A 22,143-nucleotide genomic window follows, 5' to 3' on the forward strand; every position below is an offset into this window, starting at 1 on the left:
TTAAACTAAGGTTAACATGTATACAAACGTACGTCAATCTAAATAATATAATTCAAATGCCTAAAGTGAATATGAAATTTTCTGCACCTACTAATTTGGAGGAAACTTGAGACAACATTATTAAGTATCACTGAACTTGACGTCAAATATACTGCAAGCTTCTTACTAAATGTGAAACAAGAACGTAATAAGTATATAGTATTAAGTCAAAAACGACGTATTTGTATTTACAATGTGTTTTTCCAAACTACGAAGATTACTGAAAAAGCAGAAGTAAAGAGCAACAATAATGTTTTTTTGAGTTGAAAATACTAAATAAATGTTACAACACATATAAACACGTTTAGAATGCAAAATAGGTGGTAAATGAGTAAAATACAATCTTCAAACATTTATAAAACAAATTGAGAAAAAATGAAATGGAAGAAAAAATAACATCTGGTATAAGGGATTTATAAGTAGAAAAGTAAAAATGTTTTTACAGAATGTATCAGTTTTGTAAATTCTATTGAATTTTAATAAAAAATTATTTCCAGAAATGTAGATTTATTTTATATTGGGCAGACAAATACTGCAATACACTTAGAAATTTCCTTTCATTTCATTTCAAAATTTTCTTCTACAAGTGTCCTCTTGCCATCAATATGCACATATTTTGGTCTACTAAAATTGTAAAAATGTTGAGTCAATTTGCTTTTGTACTTCCAGGGGATGTTGTAAAATCAATCGAATTGTGAGTTGCAAGATTCTTGTCTTATTTATTGTGGACAGAATTGAATTGAGTTTTTTTTCTATTAAGAAAATGCTGTTTAAATGGAATCATATCTATCCAACGCAACGTAAGATCCTCTCAGCACAAGGCACCGCACACTAGTTTTGCTTACATATACATGCATACACATTCACTTATTACTTTGGACATTTTATATTGCATTAGAAGTTATCATACATATTTTGATACATGCGTATTTGTTAAAAAAAAAAAAAAATTTAATAAATAACCCAAAGGACACTTAAAGTTTGCACAATTATTAGAAAAGTTAATATAGCAGCCACTGATAATGATATCAACTTTGAACTGGCATCTTTATTGTTCTTGACTTAATTTCTGCAGTAGTTCCGTCATCTGTGCCAATCGTTCCTCTATATTCTTCAGTCTTCTTTCCGTATTCGCTTCACGCATCTTATCTTCTTGTGATGTGTTTTTTCGTTCGATTACTGCCATAGCTAATTTTACAGTTCGACTATCCATTTCAGAGCATCTTCCGGTAATGCAGGTGCAGCAGCAGGGCAAGAATGAAACGGGTGCATCAAGCAACTTTTTCTGATGATTGGTATTTTCTTCTGAAAATGGTAAAAATTGTGATTTCGAGTTGCGAACATCAATAGTCCGGGCGAAATTGTATTTCGATTCTACACTGGCATCTCCGTTGGCCACACCGACGAATACTTTATTGTGGTCATTCGGTAGAATGGCGATTTGCCTGCCAACAATATAATTGGAATCAAGATTCATTAAGCGGCGGCATATTGTGCGGAACGGTTCATGTTTAATGATGAAACTGGCATGTCCGGTGCGTCCAGTCAGGACTTGTTCGTAGCGTGTGAGTAGAAGAGTTCGACAAATGGAACCATTTAGTTCGGCTTGCGCTTTAATGGCCTGTAAAGAAAATAGTATATGTACATATGTATATAACAGATATACTGTCTGATTTTCATACACCAAAAATTTGAATTTTTACTGTTGGTGGATGCCTAAAAAATATTTTATATATTTTGGATACAACCGGATCATTTTCCGCAACATACTACAACATAGCTTAATTGGTTATGGAAGTATGGAATTCTTAGCAGATTATCTTATATATATTAGGGTTCAGTTACTAACCTGTGTGTCGCTAACAGCAAGACCATTGAGCAAGTTGAAAAGCACAATTGACATGAATACCACAAATATTAAGAATATCAAATAGCTGTAGACGGTATCAAATTCAATATCTCCAGCATCGAATTCACCTGTCAACATTACAATAGTTTTGATAACCGCTGTAAATGGGTTTGCAAATTTGTTGAACTCGCCACCATCACTTACGGCGTCGGTGCCGTTCGTAATATCGTTGACTTCCGATGATTTGCCAAATAGAATATAGAAGCACAAACTGAATGTTATTACGAATATTGAGTAAAGAGCAAAACTCTTGATAAAGCTCTTTAATACGGCACGCAGCATTAGCATATGTGTAGAGATGGAAAGAACTGGCAATGAACCCACCAACAAGCAAAGCTCCATAGCGACGAGGAGTATCGTGAATACAGCTATTACTCTCTGGGTTTCGAGGTTATAGCTGGACTCTGTACAAGTCAGAATTGAAAATATAATAAGTGCCACTTCCATATAATTAATCGCCGAACAGAAATATTTCATTGGAGCCAAAACAAATTGTATTATTTCGCGCATAAGGAGGTAAATGATGCCAACCCATGAGAAGAGCCCGAATAACACAGTTAGAGCTTCGTATTCGCTTTCACGAAATTTCAGTATGGTGTGTATTATAATGCTTAGGGCAAAACAGAAGTACAAGAGAAAGTTAATATAAAAGATGACAGATAAACGATGCCATTTGAGGAACAAAAAACTGGTGATAAGTGGGTGTTGTAGCAAATGGCGATATTCTTTTGATTCAGCAATATACGCAATCGGTGGCATCTCTTCGTGGAAGTTTTGTGCACGCAATTTCGTTGCATGACTCAAGCGCGGATGTGCAATGAGATTCTTGAAATTGACTAATATTTCAAAGTCACTATCACCAGGCTTATAACCATTTGTAGTGACACAATCATCAAAGTGTTCCTCCAACACTTCCGGATATATTCCATCGATGGGCAAATCATTAAAGGAGCTGCGCATGCCAATGTAGGCACCATGACGTAGTAATTCTTGGATAACTAAGCGATTGCGATACTTAACGGCATAGTGAAGTGGCGTTGAGCCACTGGGATCTGTCTCATTCACATCAACGCGATCCGAATTTAGTAGAAAGGAGAGACATTTCTCGTAATTGACAAAATCGTATAATGGCTCATCGCCTAAGTGACTAATGACAGTGATTAATAATTGATCCTGCCGGCGCAACTTGAGATCATTATGTTCTAATAATATTTTTAGAGCTCGCCAATTACCAAAAATTGTTGCAATATGTATGGGTGTTTGATTATCTAAGGTGCCATTTATATTCACGGTGTAATTTATGAGCAAATCAAAAGCTTTGTGTGTACCGCGCTTTATCGTCTCTATGAATAGCTGAAGTTCTTGCTTCTCTACTTCGTTCGCATTGTTTTCTTTTTCAATCATTCTGGCTTTGAATTTTGGAAATTGTTGGACAAATTCCTCTTCGTTACCATTACGAAGGAGTGAAAAAAGCCTGTCTAAGCTTACGTCGACTGCACTCAATTTTGTCAACATTTCGGGGTAATCACGGTTCAACAATTCACGTACTTCGCCATCTCGAAAGCTATCGACATCTAAATCTTGCTGAGAAGTGAAAAGTTCAACAAGTTCTCGCTTAATTTGACTGTCCAGCTTTTTGTTTTTCAAAATATGGTTCAATGGCGTCATTTCACGGTCGTCAGGCTTGTTGGGTGAGGCGCCATATTCCAGAAGAAGTTTAATGCAAGCGAATACATCGTTCTGATTCTCTGCAGTCAATTTTTTGGCGAGTATATTAAGAGGTGTAAGTTTGGCATAGGGTCGATCTACTTGTACATCTTTGTTACGCAGGAGTATATTGAGAATTTCTGGATCCAGGGAATCTGCGGCAAAACTGATTGCTGATTTCTTCCAATGTTGGTTTAACTAAAAAGTAAAAAAAAAATGGTTGAAACAAGTAAAGAAGGGCTAAGTTTGGGTGTAAACGAACATTTTATACCTTTCAACTTGCAAGAATATAAGTCCGAGAAATTTCTTCGGGAAAATATGAGAGATGGGGTTTGTATTGTTCCGATAGATATATATATAGATATAGTTTTGCCAGTACCACATATTATTAACATGCCGCGTACCAAAAATATGTGTCTTACAAAATTTAGTCGAAATCGGGGTAATATATGTATTTATATAAAAGTGGTCATTACCACGCCTATTTGAGTTTTATATCTTATTCTTATCTTGAATGCTTAGTTATGACACTTTATACTTTAATGGCTATTTGTGGCAGTGGTCTATCTAAGAGCTCCATCTAACTTTTTTTTGCCAAGGAACATGTGTACCAAGTTTCATCAAAATATCTTAATTTTTACTCCAGTTACAGCTTGCACGAACGGACGGACAGACAGACAGTCACCCGGATTTCAACTGTCTCGTCACTTTGATTATTTACTTATATATTCTTCTTGATTGGCGTAGTCACCGTTTACGCGATTATAGCCGAGTTAACAACCGCGCGCCAGTCGTTTCTTTTTTTCGCTACGTGGCGCCAATTAGATATTCCAAGCGAAGCCAGGTTCTTCTCCTCGTGGTCCTTATATATATTATTTATATAGTATAACCCTATATCTATTTCAATTAGTTTTAGGCGATACCCACAACCGTTAGGTGAACAAAACTATTATACTATAGTTATTGAGAAAGTAACATTACCGACAATTTTTAACCAACTTCTCCATACATTTACTTACATGATTAGGACTGCATCCATGATTCAAACATTCCTCTACAAATGCAGCGCGGCCATGCGTTTTCAGAGCTAACTCAAAAACGCTGAAATGTTTGTCATCACATCTAGCCGGGTTTGCACCTTTATCGAGAGCAATTCGAAATTCTTTTAGGTTGTTATTAGCAAAGGCGACACCCAGCTCACTCTGAAATATATAGTACAAGTATGTGCATTAGACATCAAGTTGTAAGCCATTATTATGTTGTAAAGAGTAATCGATCATGTGCCCATTACCTGTGGGTCATCCAATCCGCAATTGGTTATACTTATCGCACTGTATGGTTTATTGGACATTTTGTCAATTCGTCAATTCCCAATTTTGCTGACAAATGGTCTATCAATCTGTAAGGGTAAGCGGATGTGTCACAGCGTGAACATATTTAACAGTTTTTGTAAGGTTATTTTGCTTGCATTAAATTTTGATAACAAAATAATTTATAAATGTCATTAAAGTAGGGGATTTAATTTTCAGAAAATGTTTTATGTTTATTAGCTTCTAAACTTTACAATGACTGAGTATATGTATATAATACATATATAATTAAGACCTGGTCCATTTATGTTTTTAATGTTTACTGAAAGTTTTACTACCGAAAATGCTTGGTGAAAATTTCCTTCAATTTATGACCACATTCCATTAGGGTTGCAGTGTCATTGAGTTTAATTGAATAATTTAAGAGACTTACTATAATGACAACATATCGTTGGTGCATATGTATGTATGTACTATATTAGAGGGATATAAAAAATTAATATTTTTTCGCTTGATACTCTAAGAAAGTCTAACCAAGTAGTACCGCTATTTGTCAGTAACTTACAGTAATTTAAAATATTCATCTCGGTCAAAAAATTAAATTAAATTGCTATTTATTTGTTACAACTATTATTTCATATTATAGTAATCCATCTACTAGTATAACAACTTATTGCTTACGATCGTTGCTTATTTTTGACAATCGTCGATAGGTTTGAATGCAGTTAAATACAGGCACTAAATAGAGTGCTCTGATATCATGCAAAGTTAAAGTACCAGTATATGATTCTAACCTATGATCTCAAAATGGTAATTGGATCACATATCTTCTACGCAATGTAGCACATTCTGGTGTATTCTTTCTTTCGTTGTCACTTATATAAATGTGTAAGTCAAGCATGATCAAATTTCTATTTATTGTAAAATTGAAGAGTTCCAGTTTAATGGAACTACTAAACATTTAATGAAATTTGAGTTAAGTTTGTGGTAATTTTTATGATAATATAATATTTGTGGTTGTATTAGATATTCCTGGAGCTATTCATCTTTGTCACTCTGATTCGGTGTGCGGCTATCTCAATGGTACAATGAAGCATTTGTGATTGGATGATCACACGAATAAATAAATTATAAAATTTCTCCAATTTCAATCACTGGAAAATGTCTTGTTGAAAGTTGAGAATGGTGTAAATGATATGATGCAAATGTATATATATATAACTTCCTATATACTTATTAAATGTAAATGTAAATTATTCCATAATTTATTTTGCAGGCTAAATAAATAAATGGTTGCGTCACTTCGAGTCGACGGACATGGCGATGAAGCGATTTGAATTTTGGAAGGGGAACATTTAGATGTCACTTAGGCTTTGAGTACTTATACCATGCATCCACTTATTTGCATGCAATCTCATTGATTTTCCCAATGGCTGTCTTGTTGCTATACAGATAACTGCGAAATGGATAACAATTTACAAAACGAAACAAAAACGTAGTTCTTAAACATAATAAACATATGTACATGATTCGAATGGACCAATGTTTTGGCTTGATAATCTACCATATTTTAATATTTATACCGTGAAACATTGTGCGTATTAATGACCCCCATGGCGAATTAATTGCATGCAAACTGGTTCCTCAGTTTTTGACCGACCTGAAACACATGTCACATGTGACACAAAGCACATGTCCTTTTCTCCCGAAGGAGATCCTCATTTGTCGGAATATAGGACTATTGTAGCATATATATAATTGCCATGTCAATTGAACGTTCCAAATCAAGTTCTTGTAAGGATATCGTTTTTATTTTACAAGATATATCACAATTATCGGAGAAGTTGTTCAGATCAAACCAATGTAGCATATAGCTGTCATACGAACTGATTGATCAAAATCAAGTCCTTGTAACGGAAACTTGAATATGTGTTTCACGTGATTTGGTTAGAAAAGCTGTTTTCCATTCGCCATTTTTCTGCTCGTTTTCTTTGCGGTTTGCTTTCTTGGGGAAAAAACAACMACAAAGGTGTCAATTTGATACAAAATAGTATGGGGATACCATATTAAAGCAGTATTCTCGACATCTTCGAAGCTACTTAGTTTTGTTTTACACGATTTAAAACCATTCTATCATTGTAAATGGCTAAATTGCTCTATACTTGCTCTATACTATACTTGTTCATGCCCTAGAAATCGCAAAGTTCGAAACTAAGAGGTTATTAAAATGTTTTTACTTCGGGAAAAAATTGCTCCATCAAAGAGACTTAGATATGTTTAAATACTTGTATGAAAATATGTTTTTATGTGTCGAAATTCTGTACCATATTCGCAATTTTACAGTTATGTGTTATTATCTCTGATTTAAAACAGTAGAAGCTACAAATATAACAAGAATATACAATTTTATAACAAAGGTACAATGACAGCATGACACTCAAGCCCTCATTTCACTAAGTTGAGACGGCATATATAAATACAAAATTAGAGAAGGAACATTTAACAATAATTAAAAGCAAGTTTGTTACTGCTGAAGTAGTGTGAAGCCCATTCTTTAGCTTCCGCTTCATACAAAGCAATTAATACAAATTTTTTGGTTGAATCAACTATATTTCCACATAATTTCTTGTTTCAGCGTCAAGAAGTAAGAACTCAGAAATATAAAAAAAAGTTAACACATGTATTCCCGACACACTGATGAAAACATTTGTCTTTTGACAGTTTGCCCATTACCATAATTTTGGTCTTTCTTTAAATTTAATGTTATTGCTGTAATTATGTTTGTTATTCCTTCAGTCAACCACTTAATAAAATTCAAGTAAGCTTTGTGTGTACTACTTCACTTTTTTAAATATTAAATTGGTAGCTAAGTCTATGTTGACATTGTCAGACAACTAAAAGAGATGTGAACGCATTAAAATGTAAGTTGTAACAATATTTCTTTGTGCTAACGAGTGTACTAAATATTTTATCTTTTTTATATTTCTCTTAACCTCAGACAATAGTCTTGTCATCACTGATAATAGGAATGGCATATCTACTAAAATTTATACACAAAATCATACATTGTTCCAATATGGTTTCCATCTCCCCTTGGGCAATAGCGAATACTTACATTACGTTGTTAATGAGTTACTCCAGCTCTATTTAACTGTTTTCGTTTTACCCGTCGATATGATGTACTTATATTTTAGCTCCTGTGAAAACATATAACCCCAGAACAATACATATATGTAGATATATATGTAAGTAATTGTACGCCCTGCTTTAACCTCAGAGCAAAAAAACGTTGTAAATGTTTCGATTAATTTTTTAATATAATGAATTCTAAATTAAGTCTCGCCCACAAAAACAAAATTTATAAGTAATCAATTAGCCAGAGCGAATTGGGCGATTGCGGCCAAAAATCTAATGAAAATATGAAAGAAAAATTCTGAATGATTATCTGAATATGAGGAGTGTTCAGAAGTGTGGTTATCGGCCTACGTTCTATCGAATTTTATTGGTAGAACTTCAAATCAGCAGTTCTCATTTCTTTTGTTTGTGGACATAATATGCTCGATATTACGAACTTTCGATTGAATGGGTAATGTTTTGTTCAAATAATTCACGGTTACTCTAAAGGAAAGAAAATATGGATGAGCAGCAAATAGTTCTTGATTAAAATTTAAAACACGTTACTTTTTGAACATACCTCGTATGTGAATGTGCATTTGATAACTTTTACTTAAAATGAAGGTCAGAAACGAAAAGATTCTATATAATTAAATAGTGGGCAGAATTTTGACAAAGAAGAATGGGCAAAACAAGACTGTGAAGACGATTTAAAGAATTTTTAAGATCTATTATGAACGATAAGATCTTTTCTCACGGTTGTTCTGTATCGGAGGAATGGGAATTTGCATTTCTGTTCAATTAATGGTGAGAATGTGTCACGGAAACGGAATAAATCAAACTAATTTGAATACGTCAATATTTTGACTACCGAGTGGCTGCGTGTTGTTCCAACTGCCGTTTGAAACTTATACAAAGCTGGTTTAGCATTTGGAGGAGGGTCTGAGTGTCATATAATAATATATGTATGTAGTTTTATTTTTTTTATTACTTTAGATTTGATTGGGGTTATTGATGCTTCATTGATGTAGTGTTGAGCGGTGCTTAAAAGGTGTCTAAAACTACACTTCAAAAGCGAAGCCGACAATTGTTATTTACTGGCTGATCAATTAGCTTAACAAAACGAACCAATTTGCTGTTCGTATATATATGTATGTGCACAACTGCAAATATATTAGCAATATTACCAGACGAAGAATTTGCATAATTGTTTCAGCCTTTTCGAATATTTTTTTCTGACAAAAAATTATACACATTTACATATCGATAGTTGTGTTATTGTTATTTTCTTGTTTGTTGGTAGAGGATACTACAAAGATCGTAAACTTCTGGTTGTTATTAAGCCCTAATGAGTCGTATAACCTTTCTCAAAAATTTTAACAAATGAACTCTACAAACTCGCGAAATTTTAAAATTCCCGTTTCACATTTCGTATTCAATAAAGTTGTAACTCACATTTCAAAAAAAAATAGTACAGTTAAACGTCCCTAACTCGAATCATCATAATTCACAAAAAAACTTCGAAAGACTTCGAGTTCTGGAAGGAAATGTGTATAAATTTTATGTTGCAGTTACTAATAGTGGCAGACTTGTTTCCTGTACCTGTATTTTCCCAATGTTGAGAAACATCGTAAATTAACTGTACGTACGTGGTACATAAATTTATGAAAGTATGTATAAAGATATGAGTATGTAAATCCGGGTAAATATTATAAAAACTTCATAAATTTTCGCTTTGAGTGCAGAAAAATATAATTAAATAATTTTATAATAAACTACACACTCAGCTTCAAGAACTCAATAATAACACGAATAGTTGTACCAACCCCAGTAGATACTGAGGTACCGACAACCTTCACTCAGCACGAGAGCTTCTCATTTTTGGCTTTTTTAATTTTTGTTAATTACTTTTCAATGTTAGTGTGAATAAACGTTTCCATCAACAAAATTTACCGCTTTCTTAACTATAGAAGCGGGCGGTCAGTAGCCAGATGCAGAAGCTTGAGGCTGTTTCGTCCAATGGATTCAAGTACCAGAGTTTTGAAAAAAGGCAATTAGCTGTTTATAATATATAATTAAATGTATGTATGTTTGTAAGTGTTTGCCTGTCACAATTGAATAATTTTCGTTCGTGCACAGCCAACACACCATTAATGATCAACTGTGCGTGAGCAAGTTAAAAGTGGTGAACAGAGATCGAAGTAATCGGAAATATTTCTAGCCACATGCCACAACAGCAACTGCAACTATACATACATTTGAATACATGTATGTAGATATGTAGATATACATGCATGCTTACATTCATACTTAATCGACAAATTTTTCTAACTCAGTTATTAATGGTTCGTCTTGAAAAAATTGGACCATTTTTCAAATTGACTCGCAATTCAATCACTTCTATAATTGTTAGCAAGTATTATAATAAACTGTGATTCGTTTTTGGTGAGCATAAAATATGATTTTTTGGTTTCGCTTTTAACACCATTTATGCGATTATTTATTGGTTGAGTATAAGCATTACTGTTTTCCATTTGATATTTTAGCTTATTTTTCCTCGTTTTTACACTTCTCAGATCATCCATTTATGATTCTGTACATATAGTACGTAAGTTTGTACATACAGACGTATGTATCTATGAGTGCAAGCTTGCATGGAGCGAATAGAACTGCCGGCTGTGAAAAGGGAGGGCAAATTTTTTCAGCGACGTTAAAAATTAATTGGAGTAAATTAAGCACTTATTGCAAGAAATTTATTTTAGTGCTGACAAATTAACACATACACAAATGTCTGATCAAACGCTGTCAGTTCCTACCTACGAGTCTAATCTTTATATATAAAAATCACATGTCACGTTGTTTGTCCGCGATGGACTCCTAAACTACTGAACAGATTTTAGTAAAATTTAGCACACTGTGTCCAATTCGAACCAACTTAGAAGATATAATAGTTAAAACAATTGAAAACTTGAAAATACAGTGAAAGATTTCTTAAATGAACGCCCTATTAAGCGGACATCTCCATTAATCATGCACATTGTTGATGTTTATCAAGTACAATCTATTAAGCGGATAACTCTATTGGAAAGACTGGTAACCAGACATTGAGAAAGCAACCTTAATTTCGTTAGTTTTGCTATTGAAATTTATTTGTATGAACATATTCAAATTTAAATCTCACCTACAATCACTTGGATTCTTATACCGACAAAAATATTTTCGTCTTTATTCGTAAATAAAATGTTCACAGTATTGAATAATAGTATAAAATGTATTCCACAGCAATACGTGACCGGATCCCCTCGTACCAATTTTAGTAAAGTTTAGTTTAGCACACTGTGTTCCATTTGAACCAACTTAGAAGATAGGATAGTAAAAACATTTCATAAATAAAAAATACTGTGAAAGCTCTATTGAATGGTCGCTCTATTAAGCGGACTTTTCCATTAACCATGCAATTATTAAGTACAATCTATTAAGCAGACCACTCTATTAACTGAACAGAAAGGTTGGTAACCAGAAAGCAGCCTTAAATTCGTTAATTTTTACAATAAAATTTATTTGCATAAACATATTTAAAGTTAAACCTCAATTACAAACTCATCCTGCTAAAATTAACATTTTTAACATTATTTTATATAGCAACTTCTAAAACTTGTTGTTTTAATATACCAGAAAAATTATTGTTCTCTCGTTAGTTATTTTGCATAATAAACTTTCCTTATGTATGTTATAGCATATTAAATTTTAATAGTAATCCGATTGCGTTGGATGTTGTAAATGAACAAAACTTCGGGATTTCTGTTTGATCTGGCAGCAAATTAAAATGATAGAAAACTGTGAATTTTGAACCAATATTACAATTGAATAAGTTATGTATCTCTTTAGCACCGTTTGATATATGCGATATCATAGTAGACTTGATAATGTAGATACTTTCTTTGAAAGAAGGACTTCTGAAAAATCGGTATACATATATTCTTCCTTACCTCTAACTGTCGAACAACATACTTTCCTTTATCACATAAAATCAAATATAGATATGTGTACATGTAAAATATGCACTAATATATGAGATATATTGCAAAGTTGGGTGTAAGGATATGTATATATACATATCTATACATATATGTACATATTTTTCCATATGATTTCCTTTCCCTCTATTAAATACATATCTTTTTTTGCTTGGCATAATATTGAATTGGATGAAATCATTTGATTGTTCTACTAATATTTTAGCTATTAAGGTGGATTTCTTAGATGGAGTTCACAGTTAATTCCAGCTTCCTCGACTGTTTGGTTAAAAGTTCCATGTTCCAAAATGCTTTATTCTTATCGTTTGTTATTGCAAATCATAACCATTGGCGTTCATTCTATAACGCAATCCTAATCCATTTAGAAACGAAAATAAATATTATCAATACCTAAAAAATGTTTAATAACACCTAAAAGCTAGCCAAGTATAACAATGAAGCTAGTGGGCTATGTAGCTAATGACGGTATCTGAAAACGCACTAATATTTGCGCGTAATTGTGGTTAAATACCGATGGAAACCATAAACACATTTCTAAGCAATTAACTTCCACACAGGAACGGATGTCACGTGCGATCATTACCTCATTGACAAATGGACACAGCCATATAAAATATACTATATGTACATGAATACTCGACACAATTACTTACGTACATACATACATATAAAATATAGATACATACAATATAAAAGTAAAATAGTACACATCGTGCAAAAGAACTGACCGATCATTTGTAGTATTTGTTTTTGTATTTATGTCAGCAATGTGGTAATTAGTTTGATAGTACGATTTAAATGACTCGTCGGATACGGACATCACCTAATTCTTTTGTTAGCCTATTCGCTGTGAAACGAAAAAATAAAAGAGAGAGAGAAAAGCATATCGCATATTACTATATACATCAAGACAAAAAAGCACCCGGAATTGTAATTAAATTAACCGGATAAATGAACATTATTTTTCTAAGTTGGTAGCACTGTCTTTAATTACTATGCCAAATATGAGTGCGATCTGTCAACCAGTTTGTTTACAGCAGCTGCTTAAGTCGGTGCCCCCAGTAGTGTGTTGTAATTTTTTCAATGGATAAAAATATCTAGTTTTATCATAAACACAACCCTACGGGTGTACAAAGCCCTCAAAGACTGTCGAGAGATTGTTGAAGTCATGTCATGTTCTGGGCAATCTTAGGCCTCTTCAACTAATGAAAATATTAACAAGTAAGGAAGGGCTAAGTTCGGGTGTCACCGAACATTTTATACTCTCGCATGATAAAGTGATAATCGAGATTTCAGGCGTGGTTGTGGACCGATTTCCACCATATTTGGTACATGTCATCAGGGTTTTAAGAAAATATTATGTACCGAATTTCATTGAAATCGGTAGAGTACTTCCTGAGATATGGTTTTTGGTCCATAAGTGGGCGACGCCAYGCCCATTTTCAATTTTTAAAAAAACTTGGATGCCGCTTGCTTCTGAAATTTCTTCTGTAAAATTTAGTGTTTCTGACGTTTTTTGTTAGTCGGTTAACGCACTTTTAGTGATTTTCAACATAACCTTTGTATGGGAGGTGGGCGCGGTTATTATCCGATTTTTTCCATTTTTGAACTGTATATGGAAATGCCTAAAAGAAACGACTCTATACAGTTTGGTTGACATAGCTATAGTAGTTTTTGAGATATCTACAAAAAAGTTAGTAGGTCCAAATATGCCCCTTCCTAATGCGATCCTTTGTGCAAAATTTCATTTTAATATCTTTATTTATGGCTTAGTTATGACACTTTATAGGTTTTCGGTTTCCGCCATTTTGTGGGCGTGGCAGTGGGCCGATTTTTCCCATCTTCGAACTTAACCTTCTTACGGAGCCAAGAAATACGTGTACCAAGTTTCATCATGATATCTCAATTTTTACTCAAGTTACAGCTTGCACGGACCGACGGACAGACGGACGGACGGACAGACAGACATCCGGATTTCAACTCTACTCGTCACCCCGATCACTTTGGTATATATAACCCTATATCTGACTCTTTTAGTTTTGGGACTTACAAACAACCGTTATGTGAATAAAACTATAATACTCTCTTTAGCAACTTTGTTGCGAGAGTATAAAAAGGTGAAGAATATGGTGCTTGAAAATCATCAGGTAAGTGTTAGACAGCTCGACATCTCTCGCGAGTCCGTTTCAATGATTTTGGTGGATATTTTGGGTATGAAACGCGTTTTTTGCTCGACTCGACTAGTTTGCGTTTTATTTTTAATTTCTGCGTACGTTTTTGTCACAATGTATATAAAAGATTTATAAACTTTCGCCAACGCCAACTGTGCTCACTGTATATTAAACAGAGTAAACCCCAATTTGCAATTGAAGATGAGCGAACATGGTGAACGTAGAGTGATTTAATTATGTATATAAAGTTCATATAAGTATGTATATATAGTATATAGAGTAATGAATACATCAGAGCTTGACTTTCGTACATTGAAATGGTGATACGCTGGTCTAACTGGAAAAATACATATGTATATGTTTTATAGAAAGACTGCGACCATTCTTAAAAATTAAATATTCAGAATAGTACCAGCTTTTAGACATTACTTTGAAAGGACAACTCCTGAGGAACTCCTGAGGAATGTGATTGCCGGTTTATTGTGTTATTTGGTTAGATCTCATTTTCAAGTAAGATGGATAATTCCTTTTGAATCCAAGGTAATGGTTCATTTGGATTTGTTGTGACAGCATCCTAGGGCCACCAAATGGAACTCACTAAAAATCATCTGATTAAGTGCATGACAAACCTGCTTTATATAGGTTAGAATGTGAGAGAACAGTATAATTAGTTAAGTCGAATTGCTATTAAGCTCGATCTACACTGAATGTCCATCACTGTAAATTATAGTGGCTTATCAAGTGAGTGCAACATTGAAATTGCATAAAATTTATTGTATTTGTGGCATACGCTATGACCGCAAATTTGCATTTTGTACAGAGGTCAACAAAAAAAAATTGTAATTTAATTAAAAATTTCAAGAATTGTAGAGTCTGTTTAAAGTCAGGATTTTATCGAAAATTCTCAAAAAACACTTCGTTTAGGGAGCGTTCGTTCACTTTTAATACTGACTCAAGTGCAGCCATCCGGTTGTGCAATGTCATTAAGTATGTAGTCGCTTTGTCATTTCAATCTGGTCGTATTCGCAAGTAGAACTGCGGTTTTGTGAAACTATACGTCATAACGACATGCGTACATACACAAGCATATATAGTAATAGAATATGTAAAATAGGCTACACTGTAAAGAGTAACACGAACTAAACGAGCAGTGAAGCACGCGGATGCTTAGCTTTGCTCCAGTAAATCTTTTGAAACCATTTAGTGAAACGAATGCCTGTTTTTCCACCGAAGAATCTCGTCTGTAGACAGGTAAGATGTAATGTGAAATATATCTCATATATACAAAGAAAAACATACGTTTGTACTCTGTACGCGTTTTGAGGCAAAAGTTTTTATACTCTTGCAGCATGTTGCTATAGAGTATAATAGCACGCCTAACGGTTGTACGTATCACATAAAACTAAGCGAGATATATTATATATAGGGTTATATATACATATATATATAAATGATCAGGATAAGAGACGAGCCGACTTTCGGGGTGACGGTCCGTCCGTCTGTGCAAACTGTAACTTGAGTAAATATTTATATATGTATATCATATTAGCTTTCGTTGGCAAAAAAAATTTCGAATTTTTGCTACACAACCGAAATTACCGCCATTAACCGAAAATCATAAAGTGCCGTAACAAAGCACTAAAATACGATATAGAGCTTTAATTTGGCACAGCGGATTGCAGTAGTAAGTTTCACCTGTGGGCTAAAAATTTTGGAAAAGTGAGCGAAATCTAACTACATTCACGCCTAATTCCCATACAACACAATTCCCGAAACTTTCCAGAAAAGATCGAGCCAAATATAAAATCAGTCAAACTTTACTTTTATTAAACTTCTGAATTAAACGTTCGACCTGGAGATAGATGAAAATATACACCTACTTAACTCTATGTATGTATGTACTGTAATAAGAAACCAAAATCTTTAAGTAAAAAATTAATAAATTCACAATCAAAGTGTCAGTGCAATAAAACAAAGCATTTTTAAAAGTTGAGAGATTATTTTTACTCCCTGATAATAAGTTCTAAGTTTTAATTTTTTGATAAATTTTATATCCAAAACGTGATTTACCATGGGCAAGCCCTACCTTGAGTTATGCACTCTTCTACGCCGCTTGGCAGCCTATTTCAAGTTGAATAAAAAACATAACGTAACACCAAATCATGAAGCGACTTTTTGACAGTAGTGTGGGAAAATGTAAATGAAAGCCCACACTAAGCACGCAGGTGAGCTGCTGGTCGCACTGTCGATTTAATTGTTTGACCCATTTATGTATGTACGATGTACATATGCTTCCTATCTCATGAAATGACCACGAAATATTTAAGTTGAAATTATTATTTTCTTTTTCTATTCCCATCGTTATAGCCTCACCCACATCTAAAGTTAAGTATTTTTTTTTGGCTTTACTTAAGGAATTTACATACGTAGAAATTAACAGAATAAAACAAAAGGCCAAGAACAGAAAATTTAATGAATATTTAATATTTGCCTACTCCATAGTTTGGTTTGTGGTTGTTCTCTCTGAACTGTTGATTCTGGTTGTTGATTTTTGCTTTGCTACTTTTGGTATGCTCATCTCATGCCTTGTTTGTCTTTTAATTATTATTGTTTGGTCAAAAAATAATGTTGGTGTTTGTTTTGGATGGCTAAAACGCTGAATAAGTTTCATTCAGTAGCTGAACGCACAGGCACGTGTGTAAGTGTGTTGTCGGATATAAGTATCGGATATAAGTAGCAAATAGCTTACTTCGTTTCCCTGAGCAATAGTACTATATGCAATGAGTATGTGTTCAACCATATTTATAATTAAAAAATATATTTGAAATATAGCCGAAATTCGTTGAAACGAATTTTATTAGCCTTAAGTATAGAAGTATACAAATATTCTCAAGTTTTGCATATTGACACATACACACCCAAAGTTCTGCACAATATTAAGCTATTAGGATCGATCACCCTTTGGTTTTTAGTTATTTATCTAAAAAAACAATATTAGACCAAACAGCTTGTTTCATACTGAGTACTCTGGGTTCTCGAAGTTGTACTCCAAATCGAAATAATTTCAAGTACCTAGCCGTGTGTTATGCACTGTTATTATAGACAACTATAAATATCCACTTCATTTACTGAGTGTTTTATAATTATTAATTCCGTAGGCCACTCACATACCTATTCGCCTAGAGACTCCTCCCATATTTGTGAATATATCTACATTTTTATATCTAGACCATTTGTGAACGAATTATTGCCATTATTGCCAATACGAACACAGGTAATATGTATGAAAAGTGTGTATAAATTAAGCACGATTGTGGATATGAGTATATACATATGTACATACATACTCGGACAATATTTACTTCCTATACAGTCTTTTCACACCTCCATGGATTTTATTTATTTTTGTTTTATTTAGTATTTCGGGGTATTAGATTCATTTCTGATGCGTCATGATTTCCTGCGGTTTACAAAAACAGATTAAATGGTAGCCATTTTATTTTTTACTAACATTAATACATATTTACATATATAGCGCAACGTCCATCCAATCCGCTAGCGGGAGCAACTCATGTATGTGTGTGTGTGATTTGCTTATATGTACTCAAATAACTGCTTGAAAGCTTAAGACGGGAAACGAGTGAATGCTGACTGAGCTTTTTCGCACAACGGCCAAATTTCAAATATCAAAAAAAAAAAAAAAAAAAAAAAAAAAAAAAAAAAAAAAAAAAAAAAAAAAAAAAAAAAAAAAGAATAATTGTATAATACAAAATTGTGAATCAGTTTGGTAATGTAAAAATGCAAAAGCAAACTCAAGAACATACATACATATGTATAACAAGAAGTGTACGAAGCACAGCAGTAAAATCTGTTTACACACAGCTTATGTGCAAATTAAAAGAAAGCAAACATTTAATGGACAATTCTAATGGCAATTGCTTATAACATGAAGTCAATTATATTATTCAGAGTAGAGACATGGTATGTATGAAGGCAGACATTTGTCATAGTCAATATGGACAAACAAGCGCAAAAAATTGAGCACGGTTGATCGGTTGCTCCTGGATTATAATCTTGGGCTCATAGAAAATAATTAGCCGATGCGCATACAATCATCTTGGACGTTTCGCTTTTAATTCCTTACACATTTATGTAAGTCAGAGAGTTGGTCTTTTGGAAAATTTTTCCCAACAACGGAACCTCCGTTTTGTGTAAGCAGGTGTGAATACCTCCACTTAGTCAATTGCTTTCTTCATCCTCAATATTGTATACTGTACATTTAAGAATATAAAGGCGCAAGTATTGGCATACAAATTTATATTCTTCATTGTTTATAAAGCGTAAAAGTTCGATCGTTGAAAATTTATTAACTTTGTTTCGGCTAGCAATATGTGGCAGCAACATTTGTGGGCAGCGCCTGATTTAGTGTTGTTAGTGCATGTTATAGAAAAATTTGAAAATTCAGCGAAGCACATTACTTATGTTGTTTACAAACACATACTATACACACTTGTTTGTTAAGCTCTATGAAAACGCCACTGGATTACTTTAGATTTTTCTTTCGTTTTTGTTTATTCTCAAAACAAAGTAGGCAGAAAGAACATAATTAAATTTGTAGAAAAAGAGAAAAAGTTCATGTCAGCACAGCTACAAAGCGTTAAACTTTAATTAAATATAGAAGAAGAGACGCATTTTGGCTAATGTGGCAGACAGGGGTATGTGTGTGCAAGTGTTGGTCGGGGCTGATCAGCTTCAAACCTCAGCTCGTTAGTCAATTAACCTAACCCCAAGTTTTTTTTACATATTTACAACAAAGCCATATGCATGTTACGTTAGAAGTCACAAAGTTCGACCGTCTGACCAATGCATTCCTGAAATATGGAATATTTCAATGCACAATTCTATGCGGATAAGCGCCTTGTGAATGACGAGACTAATGTACATACATATGTATGTATGTATATTTGGAAGTTGGCAATTCACATGAGTACATTCTTTATTTTTATCCATTTGTGTTTATATTCAGCACTGTTTTAACCTGTTCAGTGCTGCACGCCCACAGGCCATTGCCACTCCATATTTGATAAATACGCGCATTTGTATGAGTATCTTCATATGTACATATATATATTGTTTGAGTACGGTTTATATGCATGTACTTGAGTGTTTTTTTATTGAAATAAATTTCATAGAATTGAAAACAAAAGTGGGTCTCGTAGCCACTTATTTACATATTTACATATACGTTTACTTTTCTATACATATGTGACATCATCTGAATAAACTGCATAGCGCAACCGCGTTTTACATATACATATACACATAGGTCAAATTTGAGTTTGCAAAAACTGAACAACAATAATAAATATACGTTTCAGAAAAGAAACGCGGCAATATTTTCTAAGGGACACAGTGGGAATACATTCTTTACTCAACGGCAGCGCGACCGAATAAGACGCTTTACTTTCACATTAATACCGAATGTTACTGGGTGGGGTCAGGTAACCGTGGGTCTTAACGGGCAGGAGTTCGATTTTCTTCATGCAATTTGCAACAAAAGCTCGAAAAATTAAAGAAAACGTATTTATGAAACCACAACCAGTGAATTGTTATTTCAAAATATTAAAACTTTCTTTCAAGTGTTGCGCTGATTAACGATACCTGCATGCTGTGTTGCTTTTGTTTTTTGGCAACACTGCAAAAAAGTTCGTTCTGACTTGATGACGCTATTAAAATTGCTTTGTAATGTTATGATTGTTGTTGTAATACAACTATATATCATTTTTGCAAAACAGGTATTTGCAGTTTGCTGCAGTTGTCAGTCCAGCAATATTAATGCCACAACAATAAAGCTCAAAGTGTTGCTGCTGGATCGTCTGACCAGTGATGAATCAGCGGGGAAGGTTACTTATATCTATAAATATGTATAAGTATATAAATCTCCAATACCACATTTACTGCATTCATTTTATAAATGCAACATTATTTCAAATATTAATTTTCATTTACAGATGTATGTAGGGTTTACTTAATTTTTTATTCATCTACTAACTTTTTAAGTAACTTGATGTCGTGCTAATTTGATTTAATTTCCTTGTGGTTGCAATTTTGCAACAATGATTGCACATTCAATTCAATTTAACCGCAAGGCTTTGCCGAGTCTTTGCTTTTTATAGAGGCATAGCGCTGTATGCTTTCTTTTTTATACAACTCACTCGCGTTTTTCAGTTCTTCAATTAAGCTTAGCTTGAATCACAACTACTACAACACAATCGTATAACAGCGACCACTTCATTTATCCGCTTCCGCGAAAGCTTTCCTACTACCGATCCGCAATGCACAAACTCAGAACACCAACTAAATGCTTCGCGCCACAGATGTTGATCGCGAGTCGTTGGATTCGATTGGTGACGGAAGTTTTGGCGCTGTCGTACCGTTTTACGATACAATGCATTTGCTATGATTATTATATGATATATTTACATTTTGCTTTATCTTTCGCTTATGACGAGCGTGCAGTGTATCTCTGTTCGAATATATACAGATGAGAGTACAAATTTAACTATTGTAATGAAACCAAATGATCGTTAGTAGGGTATCCATGATAATGACTTGCTTTCGTCGTCAGATTCGATTATAAGTTCTATTTGTAATTTTTCGGTATTAGATAAATACACATACCCGAAGAAAGGACTTCCAAACGAATCAAAATTTCCACAATTAGGCTAATATTTGTTTAAATTTTTTTCCATGATACGGCTTTGACCTCTTATAGCGTCTTCATTGAAAGAAGGCGAAAAAGTGGTAGTTCCCTTATTTTTACCTTTTAGTAAGTAGTATTCTGTAAATAAAAACAAGAAAAAACGTTAACTTCGGCTGTACCGAAGTTAATATACCCTTCACACTTACATTTCTTTTAATAACTATGTGTTTAGTTTATATGGAACCTATATGCAATAGTTATCCGATATGAACAATTTTTTCGGATATTACATTGCTGCCTTAGAAAATAATCTATACCAAATTTCGTGAATATATCTTGTCAAATGCAAAAGTTTTCCATACAAGAACTTTTTCCGATCGTTCAGTTTGTACGGCAGCTATATGTTATAGTGGTCCGATATCGGTAGTTCCAACAAATGAGCAGCTTCTTGAAGAGAAAATGACGTTTCAAAACGATATCTTAAAAACTAAGGGACAAGTTCGTATATATACAGACAGACAGACGGACAAACGGACATGGCTAAATCGACTCAGCTCAACATACTGATCATTTATGTATATATATACTTTATAGTGTCTCCGACGCTTCCTTCTGGGTGTTACAAACTTCGTGACAAACTTAATATACCCTGTTCAGGGTATAATGATGTTTTAATAAGTGCAGCTTATTAGTTCGAAGGTAAATACTTGTTACCTAACAAAAATATTAGTTCGAAGGTAAATACTTGTTACCTAACAAAAATGGTTTTGAAATTGTAGTGTATTGCTGATATTATTGTACCCTAAGCTTGCCACGATGTTTGTAACTCGCAAAGGAAACGTCGGAGACCCTATAGAATACATATCTAAATGAGCAGCTGAGTCGATTTAGCCATGTCCGTCTGTCTGACTGTGCGTATATAGGCAATTAGTCCTTCTGTTTTTAAGATATCGATCTGAAATTTTGCTCACGTCTTTTCTCCCCAAGAAGCTGCTTACGCTGATCGGAACCGCCGATATCGGACAACTATATCATTTAGCTGCCATATAAACAAAGCAATCGGAATCAAGTGTTTGTATGGAAAATTGTTTCATTTGATGAGACATCGCCACGAAAATTGGCAAGGATTGTCTAAGGCAAGAATACAATTTGT

At 33.7% G+C, this 22,143-nt stretch overlaps 1 protein-coding gene across 2 annotated transcripts; it reads right to left on the reverse strand.

Annotated features, from left to right (window-relative positions):
* Positions 1 to 906: 906 nt before the first annotated feature.
* On the reverse strand, positions 907 to 20,630 carry LOC108973286 (transient receptor potential cation channel protein painless). Of its 2 annotated transcripts, none has more exons than XM_018940447.1 (5): positions 20,340 to 20,630; positions 4,947 to 5,054; positions 4,675 to 4,857; positions 1,889 to 3,853; positions 907 to 1,660 (listed from the first exon to the last, which is right to left on the reverse strand). In XM_018940447.1, the coding sequence occupies exons 2-5, from the start codon at positions 5,004 to 5,006 to the stop codon at positions 1,088 to 1,090; spliced, it is 2,781 nt and encodes a 926-aa protein (XP_018795992.1). In that variant the 5' UTR covers positions 5,007 to 5,054; positions 20,340 to 20,630; the 3' UTR covers positions 907 to 1,087. The 2 variants fall into 2 exon arrangements, with proteins under 2 accessions (XP_018795992.1, XP_018795994.1); XM_018940449.1 differs by lacking the exon at positions 20,340 to 20,630 and adding an exon at positions 8,081 to 8,105.
* Between the last annotated feature and the right edge of the window lie 1,513 nt (positions 20,631 to 22,143).

Source organism: Bactrocera latifrons, unplaced genomic scaffold (assembly GCF_001853355.1).
Source record: "Bactrocera latifrons isolate USDA-ARS-PBARC rearing strain unplaced genomic scaffold, ASM185335v1 scaffold_47, whole genome shotgun sequence".
Classification (NCBI taxonomy): Eukaryota; Metazoa; Arthropoda; class Insecta; order Diptera; family Tephritidae; genus Bactrocera; species Bactrocera latifrons.